This window comes from Sorex araneus, chromosome 9, assembly GCF_027595985.1.
Source record: "Sorex araneus isolate mSorAra2 chromosome 9, mSorAra2.pri, whole genome shotgun sequence".
In the NCBI taxonomy this organism is placed as follows: Eukaryota; Metazoa; Chordata; class Mammalia; order Eulipotyphla; family Soricidae; genus Sorex; species Sorex araneus.
Window position 1 is genome coordinate 13,075,794 of NC_073310.1, and position 16,090 is coordinate 13,091,883.

Below are 16,090 nucleotides of genomic sequence, written 5' to 3' on the forward strand. Positions count from 1 at the left end.
ATTGTGCAGACGGTCTTGTCAGAGCAACTCAAAACACAGAGAACTATTTGTTCCTGGGGCCACAAACTCTTCACCAGAAGTCCACGCCAAATGGCTTGAGTCCATTTCCCAGGCTCCCCGAAGTCAGCTGTGGCCCCGAGACTGCTCTGACCCACGGGCTGTGGGGGGAAGTGGGTAAACGGTCCCCAGCCAGGGTGTTTCCCCTCTGCTGGCTGGAGAAGGATGAACTCGAGACCCTGGGGGTGGGCACTGAAGGCTCCCTGAACTTCTGGAGCAAAGAGAGACGCACACTTTTTTTGTGGAATATAGAATAACATAATACGAGACTGACACCCATATTACGAGACAGTAGACACAGGGCCAGGAAGATTGCCCCATAGTTGGAAGCCTGCCTCATGAGCTGGGGGAGAAGGCAGCTGGGATACAGAAGGGGTCACTAAGTCAATGATGGTTGGAGGGATCGTTCGGGATGGGAGATGTGTGCTGAAAGTAGATAAAGGACCGAACGTGATCATCTCTCAGTATCTGTATTGCAAACCATAATGCCCCAAATTATGAGAGAGTATGGGGGAAACTGTCTGCCATAGAGGCAGGGGGAGGGTTGAGATGGGGGGATACTGGGGACATGGGTGGTGGAGAATGTGCACTGGTGGAGGGAAGGATTTTCGATCACTGTATGACTGAAACTCAAACATGAAAGCTTTGTAACTGTATTTCACAGTGATTCAATTTAAAAAATAAATAAAATTTTAAAAAGACAGAGATGCGCATTTACCAGGAATGGGGCTGGAGCGATAGCGGTTGGGCTTTCGCCTTTCACGTGGCCGACCCGAGTCCGACTCTTCCGCCCCTCTCGGAGAGCCCGGCAAGCTACTGAGAGTATGGAGCCCGCACAGCAGAGCCTGGCAAGCTACCCGTGTGTATTGGATATGCCAAAAACAGTAACAATAAGTCTCTCAATGAGAGATGTTACTGGTGCCCGCCCGAACAAATTGATGAGCAACGGGATGACAGTGACAGTGACAGTGACAGTTCACCCAGGACAGCAGTCAAGTCTGTCCCGTGGCACTGATGCAGGTAAGAAGGGCAGAAATGTCGGCTGGCTCTCAAAGGGTTGCAGAAGTACGAAAACTACTTTATTGCTAGAAGCAGCGGAGAATTTTAAAAAATACTTATTCTTAGGCTCGACTCTCAGAACTGCAGCCAGGAAAGGGGCAGTGGAACCCAGAACTGTATAAATCTTTCAATTCCTCAGGAAATGTGTGCTCTCCTCGGCTTCCAGGAATTATGAGCACTGTGACCTCTCGGGGGAGGGCGCCGTGTGTCCACCGAAGCTCAGCGCACACCAGCCTGATTTTATCTTCACATTCACCAAGTGTGACGATAAAAAGGTGGGAATAGGGGCTGGAGCCATAGCACAGCGGGGAGGGTGATTGCCTTGCACGCGGCCAACCCTGGTTCAATTCCCAGCATCCCATAGGGTCCCCCGAGCACCGCCAGGAGTAATTCCTGAGTGCAGAGCCAGGAGTAACCCCTGTGAATCACCGGGGGTGACCCAAAAACAAACAAAAAAAGATGGAAATGGAGGAGGAGGCTGGGGGAGGGGGGGCTGGTGCTAGCAGTAAGGTATATGCTCCTCATGCATGACACCCTGGGTTTGACCTCTGTGTGCGCGTGCATATAAACACACACAAACATACATGCATACACATACAAGCATACACAAACACATACAAGCACACACATAAACGCACACACAAAAAATACATACACATATTCACACATACACACATACAAACACACACACATAAACACTCACACATACCCAAACACATATACACATATAAACACACACATGCACAAATATACACATGCAAACATAAAACATACACAAACACACAGACACATGCAAACACACACAGGGAGCTCAAGAGACACCGTCAGGAAGGGAAAGATTTAAATCACGTAACGTATGCCCATATATGAGCTACTACAATTATAACACTGAATATTTTACCTGGAGATTTGAAACATGACCTTTATATAAAAATTGGTCATTTAATGGGGCTGGAGCGATAGCACAGCGGGGAGGGCATTTGCCTTGCACGCAGCCGACCCGGGTTCGATTCCCAGCATCCCATATGGTCCCCCAAGCACCGCCAGGGGTGATTCCTGAGTGCAGAGCCAGGAGTAACCCCTGAGCATCGCCGGGTGTCACCCAAAAGGAAATAAATAAATAAATAAATAAAAATTGGTCATTTAAAATACCAAACGGAGAAACAGTCACATGACTGAGAATCTATGGGGTGCACGTATGTCCACGTAGATGTGCCTCTGGGTGTGTAAACAGAGGAGACACACAGCAGCGCCTGCAGCAACCTAACTCCGCTCATCAGCTCGGGAGGGCGGAGCTGCAAGGGGACAGCAGACGGTGATTTTATTAAAAGGTGCATCTTTGGGGCCAGAGCAATAGTCAAGTGGGTAGAGCGCTTGTCTTACATGAGACTGAGCTGGGTGGGTTCGATTCCTGGTCCCCCCATAGGGTCCCCTGAGTCCCGCCAGGAGTGATCCCTGAGTGCAGAGCCAGGAATCAGCCCCAAGCACTGCTGGGCACGGCTCCCCCACCCCCCACCCCCCAAAGAACAACAACAACAACAAAGTAGCATCCGTTCCTCACTCTTTGGCTCAGTACCGGAAATAGGTACTCCCCCCTCCCCCGTCCCCTCCCCCCACCCCCTTTCCATTTACATAAACAAGAAGGAAAGCCATCTTCTTTGTCCAGGGGTGGGGGGCCTAGTTTGCTGTGCCCACTGGGTCTCCCGGTGTTCCCAGGTTAAGTCCCAGTGTGCGGAAGGAAGTACAGCTGACCCACCTGCCCACCATGCAGCTCCCCCAGGCTCAGGGTGGAAATCTCCGCGTGGGCCCAGCCGCTGGCCATGACACGTGGACGCAGTGGGCCTCTCCCCTGGGCCAGCCCTCGCGGAAGCTGGAGCGGCGTTTCTAGAAGGGGATTCTGCCTTCCCTCGGAAGAACTTCCGACCGAGGTCCCTAGGCCAAACACACCCGGGGAACGTGCCCCTGGCCTCAGTGCCCAGGGCCTGCTCCTGGCTCTGTGCCCAGGAATCACTCCTGGCGGGGCTCAGGGAACCATATGGGGTGCCGGGAACTGAACCTGGGTGTGCCATGTGTAAGACAAGTGCCCAACCCGCCGCACTATTGCTCGGGCCCCTGTCCCCAACTTCCTGAGGGACAGTATCAGCACAGGGGCCAGAAAGCCGTGCAGCCATGCCCCAAAGGAGCTCTGAAAGGTTTTCGAAACAGACACGCTTTGCTTCCAGGACACCTGCAGTCTCAGAGGGTGAGATCAGTCCCAGGTGGAATAGCTAACAGGAGCCCTCCCGGACGCTGAGACCCAGAGGGGAGGCTGCTGGGGGCTTGTCCGGGGGTCCTGCCTCCTCTCGCTCAGCCACTCTCCTCTTTCCTGGCGAGTCTCACACCGACAGTTCCTGCAAACAGTGGCTTAAGCGACAGGACTCTTAGGGGAGCAAGACCTTGGGTGATGGCGTTCGGTTCAACGTGGACATGCCAGGCTTTTTTTTTTTTTCTTCTCATCATTGAACGAAACGATGTTGAGAGCCTGCTGCTATTTTGACCAGGCCATGAATTCATTCTGCCTGGGGACACACAGTCCTTCCTTGTTAAGACTCAACATAAGCTGGGGCCACACCGACCGTTCGCACCCCCATCCAGAGATTTAAAAGCAAGCTCCCGGAAGAGAGCAACACAGTCTCTTGCCCGAGCGCCTGGCTGTCTTCCCCAGGGCCTCCTCGGAGGGGGTGGGCTCCAGCTTCCCTCCCTGCCCCGAGCAGAGCTCCCGGCGGCCGAAGACCTCCGGAGCCTAGCCACAGCCATGCTCCAGGCCCCTTTCCACATGTTCGGGCGAGCCTCATGCAGAGGAACCCAGGTGTGTGGGACCCGGGGCTGAGACCTCCAAGGCTGCTCGGATCGGGACTGGGCCTCTTCCGCCCAGATTTCCCATTTCCCAGTAGCTGGGCGGTCACACCCAGGGACTGCCCCCGGCGCTGCGTAATCCTGTCAATGGCTAATATCCAGAGACTTAAAAGCAAGCTCCCGGAAGCGATATCTTATAGCCTACTTCTCCCTCTGGCAGAACCTGGCAAACTACCGGGAGTTTCCTGCCCACATGGGAGAGCCTGGCAAGCTCCCCAGGGTGTATTCATATGCCAAAACAAATAACAAGCTGGGTCTCATTCCCCTGACCCTGAAAGAGCCTCCTGTATGGGCATCGTTGGAAGGACGAGTCAAGAGAGGCTTCTAAAATCTCAGGGCTAGGACGAATGGAGACGTTACTGAGACCTTCAAGAAATTCGACAATCCACAGGATGATGATGATGATGATGATGATGATGATGATGATGATGATGATGAGCTGGGTATCCGGAGCAATAGTACAGGGAGGGCATTTGCCTTGCACACAGCTGACCTAGATGTGATCCTAGCACCCCATAGGGTCCCCCGAGCACTGCCAGGAGTCATTCCTGAGCGCAGAGCCATGAGGAACCCCTGAGTACTGCTTTAGATTACTCCAAAACACAAAAAGGCAATCAAACAAAAGACTGAGCATACGTCGATGCTTCACACCTGCTCAGTGACCCACACGTTCTTTACTCCTGCTGGGGGTGGGGGAACAAAGGCATCTTCGAGCCTTCTAGACCCCCCTCCTGAAGGGCAGAAGGGGGGCTCTGGGTCTCGGAAGGCTCAGAAGCGCAGGGCGCCTGGTTCTGCCTGTGTACGAGTCCCCGTGGTTCTGCCTGTGTACGAGTCCCCGCAAGCAGGCGGTTCCGTTCCCGGGTGACAGGCGGGCCCGTCCCTGCCTTCGGCCCCCCCCGACGGCGGCCGGACCCTTCCTTACCGCACTGTCCTCCAGGTACTGCTCCCAGATCCTGGCCGTCAGCCCGTGCCCGGCGTCACAGGGCAAGTCCGGGGACACGATCGCGTGGTTGACCAGGGCCGAGAGGTGGGTCCTCACCGTGGACAGGTGTCTGCAGTAGGCCAGCCCTGGCGGGGGGGAGGGGCAGGCGTCACCTGTCTCCGCGGGGACACCCTCTCCAGAGCGCTGTCCCCCCGGGTCCTCGCCGCCCGCCTTCTCCAGACGCAGGCGGGGAGGCTCGCAGGGGTGAGGCCCTCGTGGCCCGACTCACCAGCACCGCTCCCCGGGCCAGCGCTGGCCCCTTCCCTGGCCTCTGTCCGGAGGCAGAGCAGAGGGACCGCAGGGAGGGGTGCCCCCGGGTGCCTCCCACCCACACCGCGGAGGAGGAGGGGGTGATTCTGCCCCAACCTTGGACAGCTGTCGAAGTCCCGGGATTCTGTGGTGGGGGCGGAGCTGCAGAGGTTCCCCCCCACTGGGGCGGGGGTGGGGGTGAATGCCCCCCCCACCCCCAGCCCACCACCCTGTGCCTGCTGCGACCTGGGCAGCGGGAGGGCAGAGGCGAGTTGCGCCAACCTGCAGGCGACCGTGCCCCTCCCTTTGGGAATGGCCCCTCCCCCTCCTCAGACTCAGCCCTCCCCATGCCGGGAAGGAGGCTGGTGGTGACGGGTCACAGTTCCTGCGACAGTGGCTGGACGCTGTCCCCAGAGGTCCCATAGCCCTCAACACAACCCGATGATGCAGGTGCATTTTTTTTCCCCCAAGGACCACGCACCCACCCCCCACCCTGCCCCCCCCCCCAGGCCCCGAGCTCAGGTTGATGGTGCTTGAAGCCAACCGGGCCACCTCCGGCCACGCTGGGTGGAGCCTGTGGTGCCGGGGTTGGGGGGATGGAACTCGGGCCTGGAGCGTCTCCCCCCCGGCCCCTGAAGCAGGCGTCTCTGAGCGATGGGGACACGGAGGCCCGGGCTCAGGTCACGAGGCTGAGATCTGATCTCCTGCCAGGCGGCTCGGGGACTCTCTGCCACCAGGGGGGAGCCGCTTCACGAGGCGACGTCACCCAGACCCGTCTCCGTCCCCAACCGGACACTCGTCCTCGGGGCTTCTGGGAACGTCTGTGGGAGCCACGTCCTTCGGTCGGGTGGTCAACAGGAGGGGCAGAGCCCTGGATTTGGGGGAGCTCCTCATTTTCCTGCCTCCCCGGGAACCTGGGGATGCCCGAGTCCCCGGTGGCAGAATGGGCACCTCTCTGGGATTCCCGGGAACACAGACACAGTCCTCCACCCCGTGAAGGCTGAGAGCGGGGAGACAGGCCGAGGAAGGGCCCCTAGCGCTGAGTACTCTGAAGAGAGTCTCTATGGCCGGGCAGGCCTGGGCTTGTGTCCCAGCTGTGTGACTCTGGACAAGTCACTGCCGTTTCCTCGCCTGTTCGGTAGAGATAATCAGTGCGCCTGTGCGGGGTAGTTTTTAGAGAACTGTCCTGGGGAGGGATCAGGCTAGACTCCCTCCCGCGTCTGCCCACGGGCGGGTGTCAGAAGGGAACTGACGTCTCTCCGTTTATTTATTTATTTTTGGCTTTTTGGGTCACACCTGGTGATGCCCAGGGACTCCTCCTGGCTCTGCACTCAGGAATGACTCCTGGTGGTGCTCAGGGGACCAGATGGGGTGCCAGGGATCAAACCCAGGGCAGGCAAACGCCCTCCCCGCTGTACCATGGCTCTGGCCCCGGGAACTGACATCTCTCGAGAGCCCATGAATGCACGACCAGGTGCTGGGGCCTCACACATGCTCCCCATTTAGTCCCCAAAATTAAGCTCGCTGAGGTGGGCACCGGGGACGAAACGGCCGGGCGCCCCGCTAGACCTAGAGAGGGCCACTGCCCTCTCTCAGCGCCCCGGGAACGAGCCTGAGCCCCATCTGCGGGCGAGGAAACAGGCTCCGTGAGGCTGATGTGGCGTCCCCGAGACACGACATCTGGGCAGCTGAGGAGCAGGACGCAGAACCAGGACACCCCTCGCCCCGCCCCCGACAGATGCACCCCGGAGACCACCCACAGTGCCCCGCGGCGAGGCCCACACGCACATCCGTAGAAGGCTCTGGAAAGGATCTGGTACTTCATGTTGTCGCAGAGAAGCTTCAGGGGAGCCCTGCAAGACAGAGGCAGAGACTTGGCACAATCACCGGACCCCCCAGCCCGGGCGCCTGCCCGTCACCCGCAAAGCCGACATCACGCAGCTAAGCGAGGGGCCGCGGGGGGCTCTGCTCTTCCGGCCCAGGAGGCCACGGACCCTCGTCAGCCACCGCAGCAGGCGTCACCCCCACCCCCCGCCACCGTCCACCCTGTTCCACAGACTCGGGCATGGCTGGCTCTGGGCAGGATTCAGGTGGGGACAGACGGGGGACACCAGGTCAGGGACATGGTGAGAGTGACCCCGAGCCAAGGAGACCCGGCCCTGGGATTCCTGTTGGAGCGACTCGGAGGCAGGCCCTCTTTTATTTATCTACTTATTTATCCTGCCCGGGTTGCTAAGCAACAGGACCCAGCCTTGCCGCCACTGTCCAGGACGGGCCTGGCTGGGAACGGAGCCATCCTGGGCAAGAGGGGCCAGAGCTGGAGACACAAGGGAGGTGCCGGTTAGGAGCACCTGGATCCAACTGTGCCTGAAGTCACAGTCCCTCTGGCCTTCTCGGTTTGCTCCAGAAACTCTCAGGCGAGCCTCCACTACTTTTAGGATGAATTGTGCTTTCCCGAGTGGCCCCGCTGGACCAATTCGAGTTTCAGGGCCGCCAGCTACAAAGCAGGTGGCGCCTCGGAGCTTCTGTGGAGACTTCAGAAGGGCGCCCAGTGAGGACTGCTCACAGAAGGTTGCATATTCTTTGTTTTTTTTCTTTTTGGGTGGGCTGGAGTGATAGCACAGTGGGTAGGGCGTTTGCCTTGCACATGGCCAACCTGGGTTCAATTCCTCCGGTCTCTTGGAGAGCCGGCAAGCTACCGAGAGTATCCTGCCTGCATGGCAGAGCCTGGCAAGCTACCCGTGGCATATTCGATATGCCCAAAACAGTAACCACAAGTCTCACAATGGAGACGTTACTGGTGTCCGCTCGAGCAAACCGATGAACAACTGGACGACAGTGCTACAAGGCTTCCTTTTGGGTCCACCCGGCGATGCATAGGGGTTACTCCTGGCTCCGCACTCAGGAATGACTCCTGATGGTGCATAGGGGACCATATGGGGTGCCAGGGATCAAACCCGGGTTGAACATGTGCAAGGCAAATGCCCTCCCTGCTGTGTTATCACTCCAGTCCCAAGGTTGTATATTCTTGCAGAGAACAGAACAGAGGGAAAAAAAAAACATTATTGTGTCTCAGGATATCCCAGAAACACCCAGAAAGGGCGAGGTCCTGGGGGAGGAGGCGTGGCTAAAGTCCTCCAGTGAGGCAGGGAACACGGACCACCAAAGGGACTCTGGTGGGCTCAGGTTATGAAAGAGCAGGTGTCCCCGTGTTCTCGGCGGTGGGGTGGGGGAACGCCCCATCACTGTGGCGGGGGGCAGCCACTGGGAGACAGAGGGCCAGGTCAGAAGGGCAATTTTCAGTGGCCGAGGGCCAGCAGCCCTGAATGACCTGGGCCTTCTCTGACAGGCGGACCCCTTGGCCCCACAGACCTACTGGAACGGGGCCTCTGGGGAGCGGACCCCAAGCCAGGATGCTCTGCTGCCTCCCCGAGGTGCTTCTGATGCGTGTGACCATGTAAGGGCCTCTGGGGCACGCCGTGCCTTTCACATGAAACACAAGCACCCACGGGAGCGCGGGAGCCTGTGCAAACAGGGACTGCGTGGCGAGGTCTGGGATGGCAGGGCCAAGGGCGTGGGCACTGGGCTAGAGACCGTATTGGGACCGGGGCTGTGATGTCCACTCTGTCCCTGATACACCTCGTGCTGAAGACCGGACATCTCGCTGGGAGGAAAGTCCAGCGAGGCAAAGAGGATTCGATTCTCCCAGGTCCGCCCAGACTGGGTCAGCGGGAAGTAAGACCCCGGGAGATAAGAAGAGGCAAAAGCTCTACAGAACATAGGCGGCATGATCTGGGAATTTAACTCTTCACAGTAAAGTAAGTAGCACGTAGCCAACACTGCGCTGTGCCGGCACTACGTACTAGCTACTGTAAACATCTGTTGGTCTGTTTTTAAAAAAAAGGCTGAGTAAAGGAAAATTGGAGTCTCAATCCAATTGGGGAGCAAATGCAGGTGTGTCTGGTCATTATTAAGTACTATTTCTTGTCTCTACCTTCAAGAGCATGGTGGGTCTGCCACGACTGACTTGCTATGGCTGTGGCCAATGAGGAGTGACTGGAAGTGACATGTGCCACGTGAGAGAGATACGTGCATTCAACGGTTGGCTCAAGAGCTGCCTTCCTCGGGGCTGGAGCGATAGCACAGCGGGGAGGGCGTTTGCCTTGCACGCGGCCGGCCCAGGTTCGATTCCCAGCATCCCATATGGTTCCCTGAGCACCACCAGGGGTAATTCCTGAGTGCAGAGCCAGGAGTAACCCCTGTGCATCGCCAGGTGTGACCCAAAAAGAAAAAAAAAAGCTGCCTTCCTCTATTATGATGACAGGTACAGTTCAAGATGGAAGCTGTTCCTTGGGGCTGGAGTGACAGCACAGCGGGTAGGGCATTTGCCTTGCAGGCGGCCGACCTGGGTTCGAATCCCAGCATCCCATATAGTTCCCTGAGCACGGCCAGGTAGCCAGGGGTAATTCCTGAGTGCATGAACCAGGATTGACACTTGTGCATCATCGCCAGGTGTGACTCAAAAAGCAAAAAAAAAAAAAAAAAAAGATGGAAGCTGTTCCAAAGGCCCTTTGTTGTGAACAAACAGCTGGTCGACCAGTTGATCCATGGTAGACACAGGGTATGATACACACACACACACACACACACACACACACACACACACACACAGAAAATCACCTTCCACTGGAGCAAGCCACTGAGCTTCTGAAACAGCCTGTCACCGGGCATATCCTCACTGGTTCTGACAGGTTTCTATGAGGAAGCTCCCACCGCGAGGCCACGCACGGCCAAGATTCGAGCCAGACCCCCCGAGCCCCACCGCCTGCTCGCTCCTCTGAATTCAGCGCAGGACAAGAAATCCGTTACGTGCATCTGTCGCCGTCGCTGCTGCTGTTAAACCCTCAGCTCCCTCCAGCCACAGCCCCAGACGCTCGTACCTCTCATGGTTGCAGCCATTGGCTGAGCCGCCATCGGCCAGGCCACTCTGCGAACAGGACGAGCAGGAGGACTTCCGGGGCCCGGGCTGCCACAGCGAGGGCAGGCTGTGCATGGAGACGTCCATCAGGTCCTGTGGGACTGCGGTGGGCACAAGGGAACAGAGGACGGGAGCCCTAAGCCTCACACAGGAACCTCCCCCCCCCCACAAGCCAGCCTCACCCCTTCCCACCCCCCAGATCAGGCAAAGACCCTGAATGTGAGAGCGGGCAAGAACCACCGTAATCAGTCCGACCGGATGCAATGAAGGCCACCACCGAGATCTGGGACCCCCGGCAGGTGGGCAGCCTTGCCAGCATTCGGAGAAAGTGGGGGGGACCGAGAGGCAGCAGGGGCAGGAAAGCAGACCCCAGTCCCAGAGCCTGAGCCCAAGCCTCGCCACGTCGTCACTGGACTGTCCCCCCCCACCACCACCACCGGGATGCCAGCAGGAAGGGGCGGGGGTGTGCCGGGGCGTTCGGGAGAAGGCTGGTGGCCGCAGTCTCCTGAGCGCGAGCTCGTGGGGACGCCAGTGGGTGGGCGAGAAGGCAGGGGGCCGGACTCAACAGACTCCGCAGGACACGCAAGGTCAAAGGGCCTGGTGGCGCTCCCACCGGAGAGGGCAGAGGGCACCATCACTGTCCGCGGTTTTGAGCCATGCTGTTCTATCAGTAGGTTCTCCCTCCCCGAGTTAGGGCCGGGGGCTGGGTAAGAGCTGCTCATGCCCCCCCTCTGGCCGATGTGATTCATCTCCTGGAGGACCCTTCCCGACCTGGCTCCACGCGCTCCTGGCCCAGCACCGCCTCCGGGGGCCGCGCCTCGGGTACTCACGCACGCCGGGGGCTCCGAGAGGCCAGCGGCATCGTCCCTCATCAACCCTGCATGGGACTCACTTCCCTGCCCACCCGCTTCTCTGGCCACCCTGCGGGGGGGGGGGGAGCCAGTGCTCCCGGGAGGGAGGTGCCATCCCCACACTCTACGGACGGGAAAAGGAGCCTGGAGGGCCAGGGATGCCGCAAAGGCAGGGACGGGCTCCCCGGGGCCACCGGGCATGAGTCGGGGACCTTCCTGGGTTCTCACAGCCTGGGGTGGGGGCGGGGGAGCGGGGGACAGATCCCACTGCTACTTGGCCCCTCCCCTTCCCCCTCCTGCCCCCCTGCACTGCTCTGGGCAGGGTCAGGGGCCTCTGGGCAGGGTCAGGGGCCGGGGCGCCCTGAGGGAGACAGCAGGGCTGGGTTTCCCTTGAGAGCAGCCAGGGAGATCCACACATGCGTGTTGTCCTTCCTTGGGGAGGTGGACGTGACTGAGGCGGGAGGGCGGGAGGGCAGGCAGAGAGGGGAGGGGACGGCACCCCGGCCACTGCTGGCCACTGGCAGGAGCTCTGACACTCGGGGAAGGACGTGCGTCTTTTCTTCCTTTTGTGTCTGGCTTTTGGGCAATGTGTGCGGTGCTTGGGGCTCACTCCGGCTCTGTGCTCAGGGGTCACTCCTGCAGGGGCTCATGCGGCCATAGGGGGAGCCGGGGACTGACCTCGGGCGGGCGCGTGCCGGGAAAACGCCCTCCCTGTTGTTCTACGGCTCTGGCCGGAACAGGCACCGTCACCCGTTCTCAGCCACGGGGCGAGGGCGCCGGGGCATTGACATACCAGTGCCCGCCAGTCACGGCGGGGAGGTCACTGGGGTGCCCCGGTGGAGACCCCCCCCCCGTCTGGGGGCTGCCGGGGAAATGCCGGACTTTGGGCGGGCTCTGCAGGTGTCGGCCCTGCTGGCACGTCGGCCCACGGGAGGCTAGCGGGGATGGCGTCCCCGCGAACAAGGCGCCGGACAGCTGGCCTGGCCCCCCGCAGGCAGCCCTGGGCCTCCTGGTGCTCTGGGGCACAGGCCGGCAGTGGGGGTGACCCTGGACCCGGGTCTGGGCTGGCAAGGACGTGGGAGTGGGCTGTGGGGACAGGTGGGGACGCTCACTGGACAGGAGTGCTCCCAAGGGCAGGAGGGGACCGGCCACGCAGGGGTCCGTGGGCGAGGACAGGGGCGTGTCCAGTGAGCCCGCCCCTCGGCTCTGACCCCGCCTCGTGGCGGACGTGAGCTGAGCTGCCCACGAGCGGCTGTCGACGTCAGAGGGGGGTGCAGAGCCGTTCCCTGGTGTCGGGCCCAGTGGGGCCACCGAGGGCTGACACCGAGAGAGCCTCGAAATCAGTGGGGATTAGTTTTGACAGACAAATCACAGCATTTAAGCAATCCAGACCTCAGGGCCAGAGTGGTAGCACAGCAGGGAGGGCGTTTGCCTTGCACGCCGCCGACCCGGGTTCGATCCTCAGCATCCCATAGGGTCCCTCAAGCACTGCTAGGAGTAATTCCTGAGCACAGAGCCAGGAGTAACCCCTGAGCACCACTGGGGTGACCCAAGAAGGAAAAAATAAAGAAAGAAATCCAGGCCTCCTTGGGACGGGAGCGACCGGACGGCGGGCAGGGCGCTTGTCTTGCACACGGCCAGCCTGAGTTTGACCCGCTCTGGTCCCATATGGTCCCTCCGTGCTCTGCCAGGAGTGACCCCTGAGCCCCGAGCCCAGAATGAGCCCTGTGCAGTGCCAGGCACAGTCCCCAAGCAGAAACAAAGACAGATAAACCAACATCAACAAAAAGAAACCCAGGGCTGGGGCGATAGCACAGCGGGTGGGACATCTACCTTGCACGCGGCCGACCCGGGTTCAATTCCCAGCCTCCCACAGGGTCCCCCGAGCACCGCCAGGAGTAATTCCTGAATGAAGAGCCAGAAGTAACCCCTGTGCATCGCCAGGTGTGACCCCCAAAAGCAAACAAACAAAAAATCCCAGCCTCCTTCAGAGAACTCTGACAAAGAGGCATTTCACTCAAACCTCCTGACAGCCCCTAGGATAATGCTGAGCTTTTCTATTTGTTTGATGGAGGGGGACACGCCTGGCAGTGCTCAGGACCTGCCTCTGGCTGGACTCAGGGGACCAAATGGGCAGTCAGGGGTTGACCTCGGGCGGGCCACATGCAAGGCTCACCGGGCTGCTTCTAATCAGAACTGTCTCCACTAAGACCCTGGGGCAGTGGCCGTCACCACGTCAAGTGCCAGAGCTGGGCGACAACCCCAGGGCTAAAGCTCAGCCACGGGTTCCCTGCTCTGCTGACGGCCCTGCTGTGTGCTGGGCTTCCGTCTAGACCAGGCACTGACCCAGCGGGATGCGCCCGAGGGAGTGTGGCGTTAACCATGCAAGAGCAGCGCGTGGCTGAGAGATCTCTCTGCACCGAGTGTTTGATCTCTGAGGCCCAACTGTGAATGGGGTTGTTTGTGATTTTTCACTCCTCTTTGTCATTATTTGCATATAGAGAATCCACAGACGTCTGCGTGTCGATTCTGCAGCCACTTTACCATGCAAGTCTCTTACTTCTAGGAGTTCTTAGTTTTTAGTAGGAGGCTTTCAAAGGGTTTTCTTAGCATGTCATCTCCAAATCAAGTGGAATCTTGACTTTTTCTTTTCCTACGGTCCTAGTCCTTTAATACCTTTTTTTCCTGCCTAACTGCTATGGCAAGTATCGCTAATACTGTACTGAACAGTGGTGGTGTGTGTGGGACACCTTGTCCTGTGCCTGACCTGTGAGAGGAGGATTTTAGGGTTTCCCCCTCACGTATAATGTTTGCTGTGGGGCTGTGCCAAACGGCTTTGACTATGTTGAGGAAAGTCCCTTCGATGCCCGTTTAAATGAAAGTTCGTTCCTCACAAATGAGTGTTGGATCTTTCCTCATTGAACGCTCACATGGAGTCAGGACTATGAACACCCCCGAACAGCAGAGGAAACCGAGGCACGCAGGGGCAGGTGACCTGGCGGCACCTTGGTCGGCTGAGAGATGGGTTCCCTGGACTCTCTCGGGAGGAAACGGAGGCTGCCCAGACACTTTGGGGTCCCAGCTTGCAGGCGCCACCCCTGAGCGCCCGGGGTCTTCCAGGGACCAGCTGGGGGGGGGGGTTCCCGAGGGCCGTGAGACGGGGCAGCTCACCAAACTCGGACTGCAGGCCGGGGTAGATGATCCGGAACACATAGTCCGTCGCCTCGTCCTCTTCCTTGTCCGAAGACGTGGACTCGGCGGAACCCTGGGGGCTTCGTTTGCGTAGTTTGGGAAATACTTTGCCCTGTGGGAAGAAACGGCCTGATGGGGACCCCCGGGGGCCGCAGAGCCCCAGGGAGAGTGGGGTGGGTCCAGCCCCCTCCCCCGGTGTCCCGCTCACCTCCACCCCCCCCCCCGACGGCGCCTGGCTGCCTCACCTTCCCGCGCTGGGACCACAGCGGGGGGTCCAGCTGCCCGTGCGGGAGCAGCCCGTTCTCCAGGCAGGACAGGAACTGCAGGAGGTGGCCGCCCTTCGGGAAGCGGAAGGGCGGCCTCTGGATGCCGTCCTGGCTGACCAACACCACCGTCCCGCCGCTGTCCACTGCCCACGAGGCCCGGCCGGGGAAGACAGGCCGGGCGTCAGTATGGGCTGCCGCTGCGACGGGGGGTGGGGGCTCCCAGCGAGCACGTCCCCCCCAGGGCGGGCGTGGGAAAGAGCCTCGGGGCGCTCTGGACAGCCCTGGGTCCGGGAGGCCTGTTCCACCCCAACAGGGGCCACACCCAGCCACGCTCGCGGGGCCCGGGGCCACCCAGACGCCCGGCGATTTAGAGCTCATGGTGCTTATGGGGGTGTTTTTCTTGGGGGGGAGGCGGGGGAACAGACACAACACCCAGCAGTGTAACGAGGGGTGGGGAGGGTCTCAGTCCTCCGGCCTGCCCCCCACCCGGCCCTTCCGGGCCTCTGCGGGGGAAGCTCGATGGTTTCCTGCCCGGCCCTGCGTTGGCGGGGGGGGGGGGGGGGGGAGAAGCCCCCAGGCCCTCGTCTCCGGAGCCCGACCCTGTGATCTCAGAGCCTGTGTGGCTCGTCCCGGGGCCGGGCGCCCCCGGCCTGTGACTCGGTGTCAAGCTGCTTCCTGGCCTCCATGTGGGCTCTGATGAGCTGCTGTCCCGGGTCTCGGGGGGCGGGGGGGCATGAAACCAGGGGGCACCGTGGGCACTAGGCCCGGGAGCACAGAAACGCCCAGGAAGTGTCGGCAGCCAACACCGAGCGACCACGGGGCCCCAAACTCCCGCCTCGAGTCGCCCCACAACCCCCAGGTGACCAAGGCGCCGTGAGGATCCCCACTTTACAGGAGGGGAGACCGAGGCCCGGGGAGGGGAAGTCGCTCGGGGGAGGCAATCCAGGGCCCCGGGGTCCCCAGGTGAGCCCCACCTTGCTGGTGGCAGTGCAGGTAGACGATCTCCTCCAGGCGGATGGTCATGGCGTAGTCCCAGTAGACGCTGGAGGGGGCGGGGCAGGCGACAGGAAGCACCGGGCTGGGCCTCAGGGACTCTTGTCCCCAATCGCCCGGCACCTGCCGGGCCTCCTGGTGGCGGGCAGGCCAGCCCCGAGGCACAAAGGCTCTGCCCGCCTCGCCTCGCCCCACCCCTTGCACCCCTCCTTCCAAGTGCTCCCCCGAGTCGACTGGCCAGAGCATTAACACCGAAGGCTCGACTAGCAACAACGGCTCAGTGAACCTTCAGACCAGGACTCGATGTCCCCAGGGTGAGATAGTAACAATTTTCACGAATTTTTTTTTACTGAGTTTTTTTTTTTTTTTGATCACTCCATTAGCCGTTGGGTGGTAATGGGCAATATTGAATGAGTTCCTTGGGGCCTGCGACAGGGGCAGGCTTGAGGGTGGCTGGGGAAATGGGGACAATGGTGGAGGGAAGGGGACCATGGGGGTGGGGGTGGGGTGGGACTCTGGGTGCCTGCGACAAACCACCATGAGCAACTCTGCAAACCACGGGGCTTCC

At 60.0% G+C, this 16,090-nt stretch overlaps 1 protein-coding gene across 4 annotated transcripts in view; it reads right to left on the bottom strand.

Annotated features, from left to right (window-relative positions):
* The window catches only part of SGSM1 (small G protein signaling modulator 1), a 59,804-nt gene that overhangs the window by 20,467 nt on the left and 23,247 nt on the right, over window positions 1-16,090 (bottom strand). For all 4 annotated transcript variants that reach the window (XM_055146787.1, XM_055146785.1, XM_055146786.1 and 1 more), the window contains exons 10-15: window positions 15,504-15,571; window positions 14,509-14,672; window positions 14,243-14,375; window positions 10,183-10,321; window positions 7,031-7,095; window positions 4,934-5,079 (exon numbers count right to left, since the gene is read on the bottom strand). In XM_055146787.1, coding sequence (XP_055002762.1) covers window positions 4,934-5,079; window positions 7,031-7,095; window positions 10,183-10,321; window positions 14,243-14,375; window positions 14,509-14,672; window positions 15,504-15,571 — 715 coding nt within the window. The remainder of the gene's footprint in view (window positions 1-4,933; window positions 5,080-7,030; window positions 7,096-10,182; window positions 10,322-14,242; window positions 14,376-14,508; window positions 14,673-15,503; window positions 15,572-16,090) is intronic.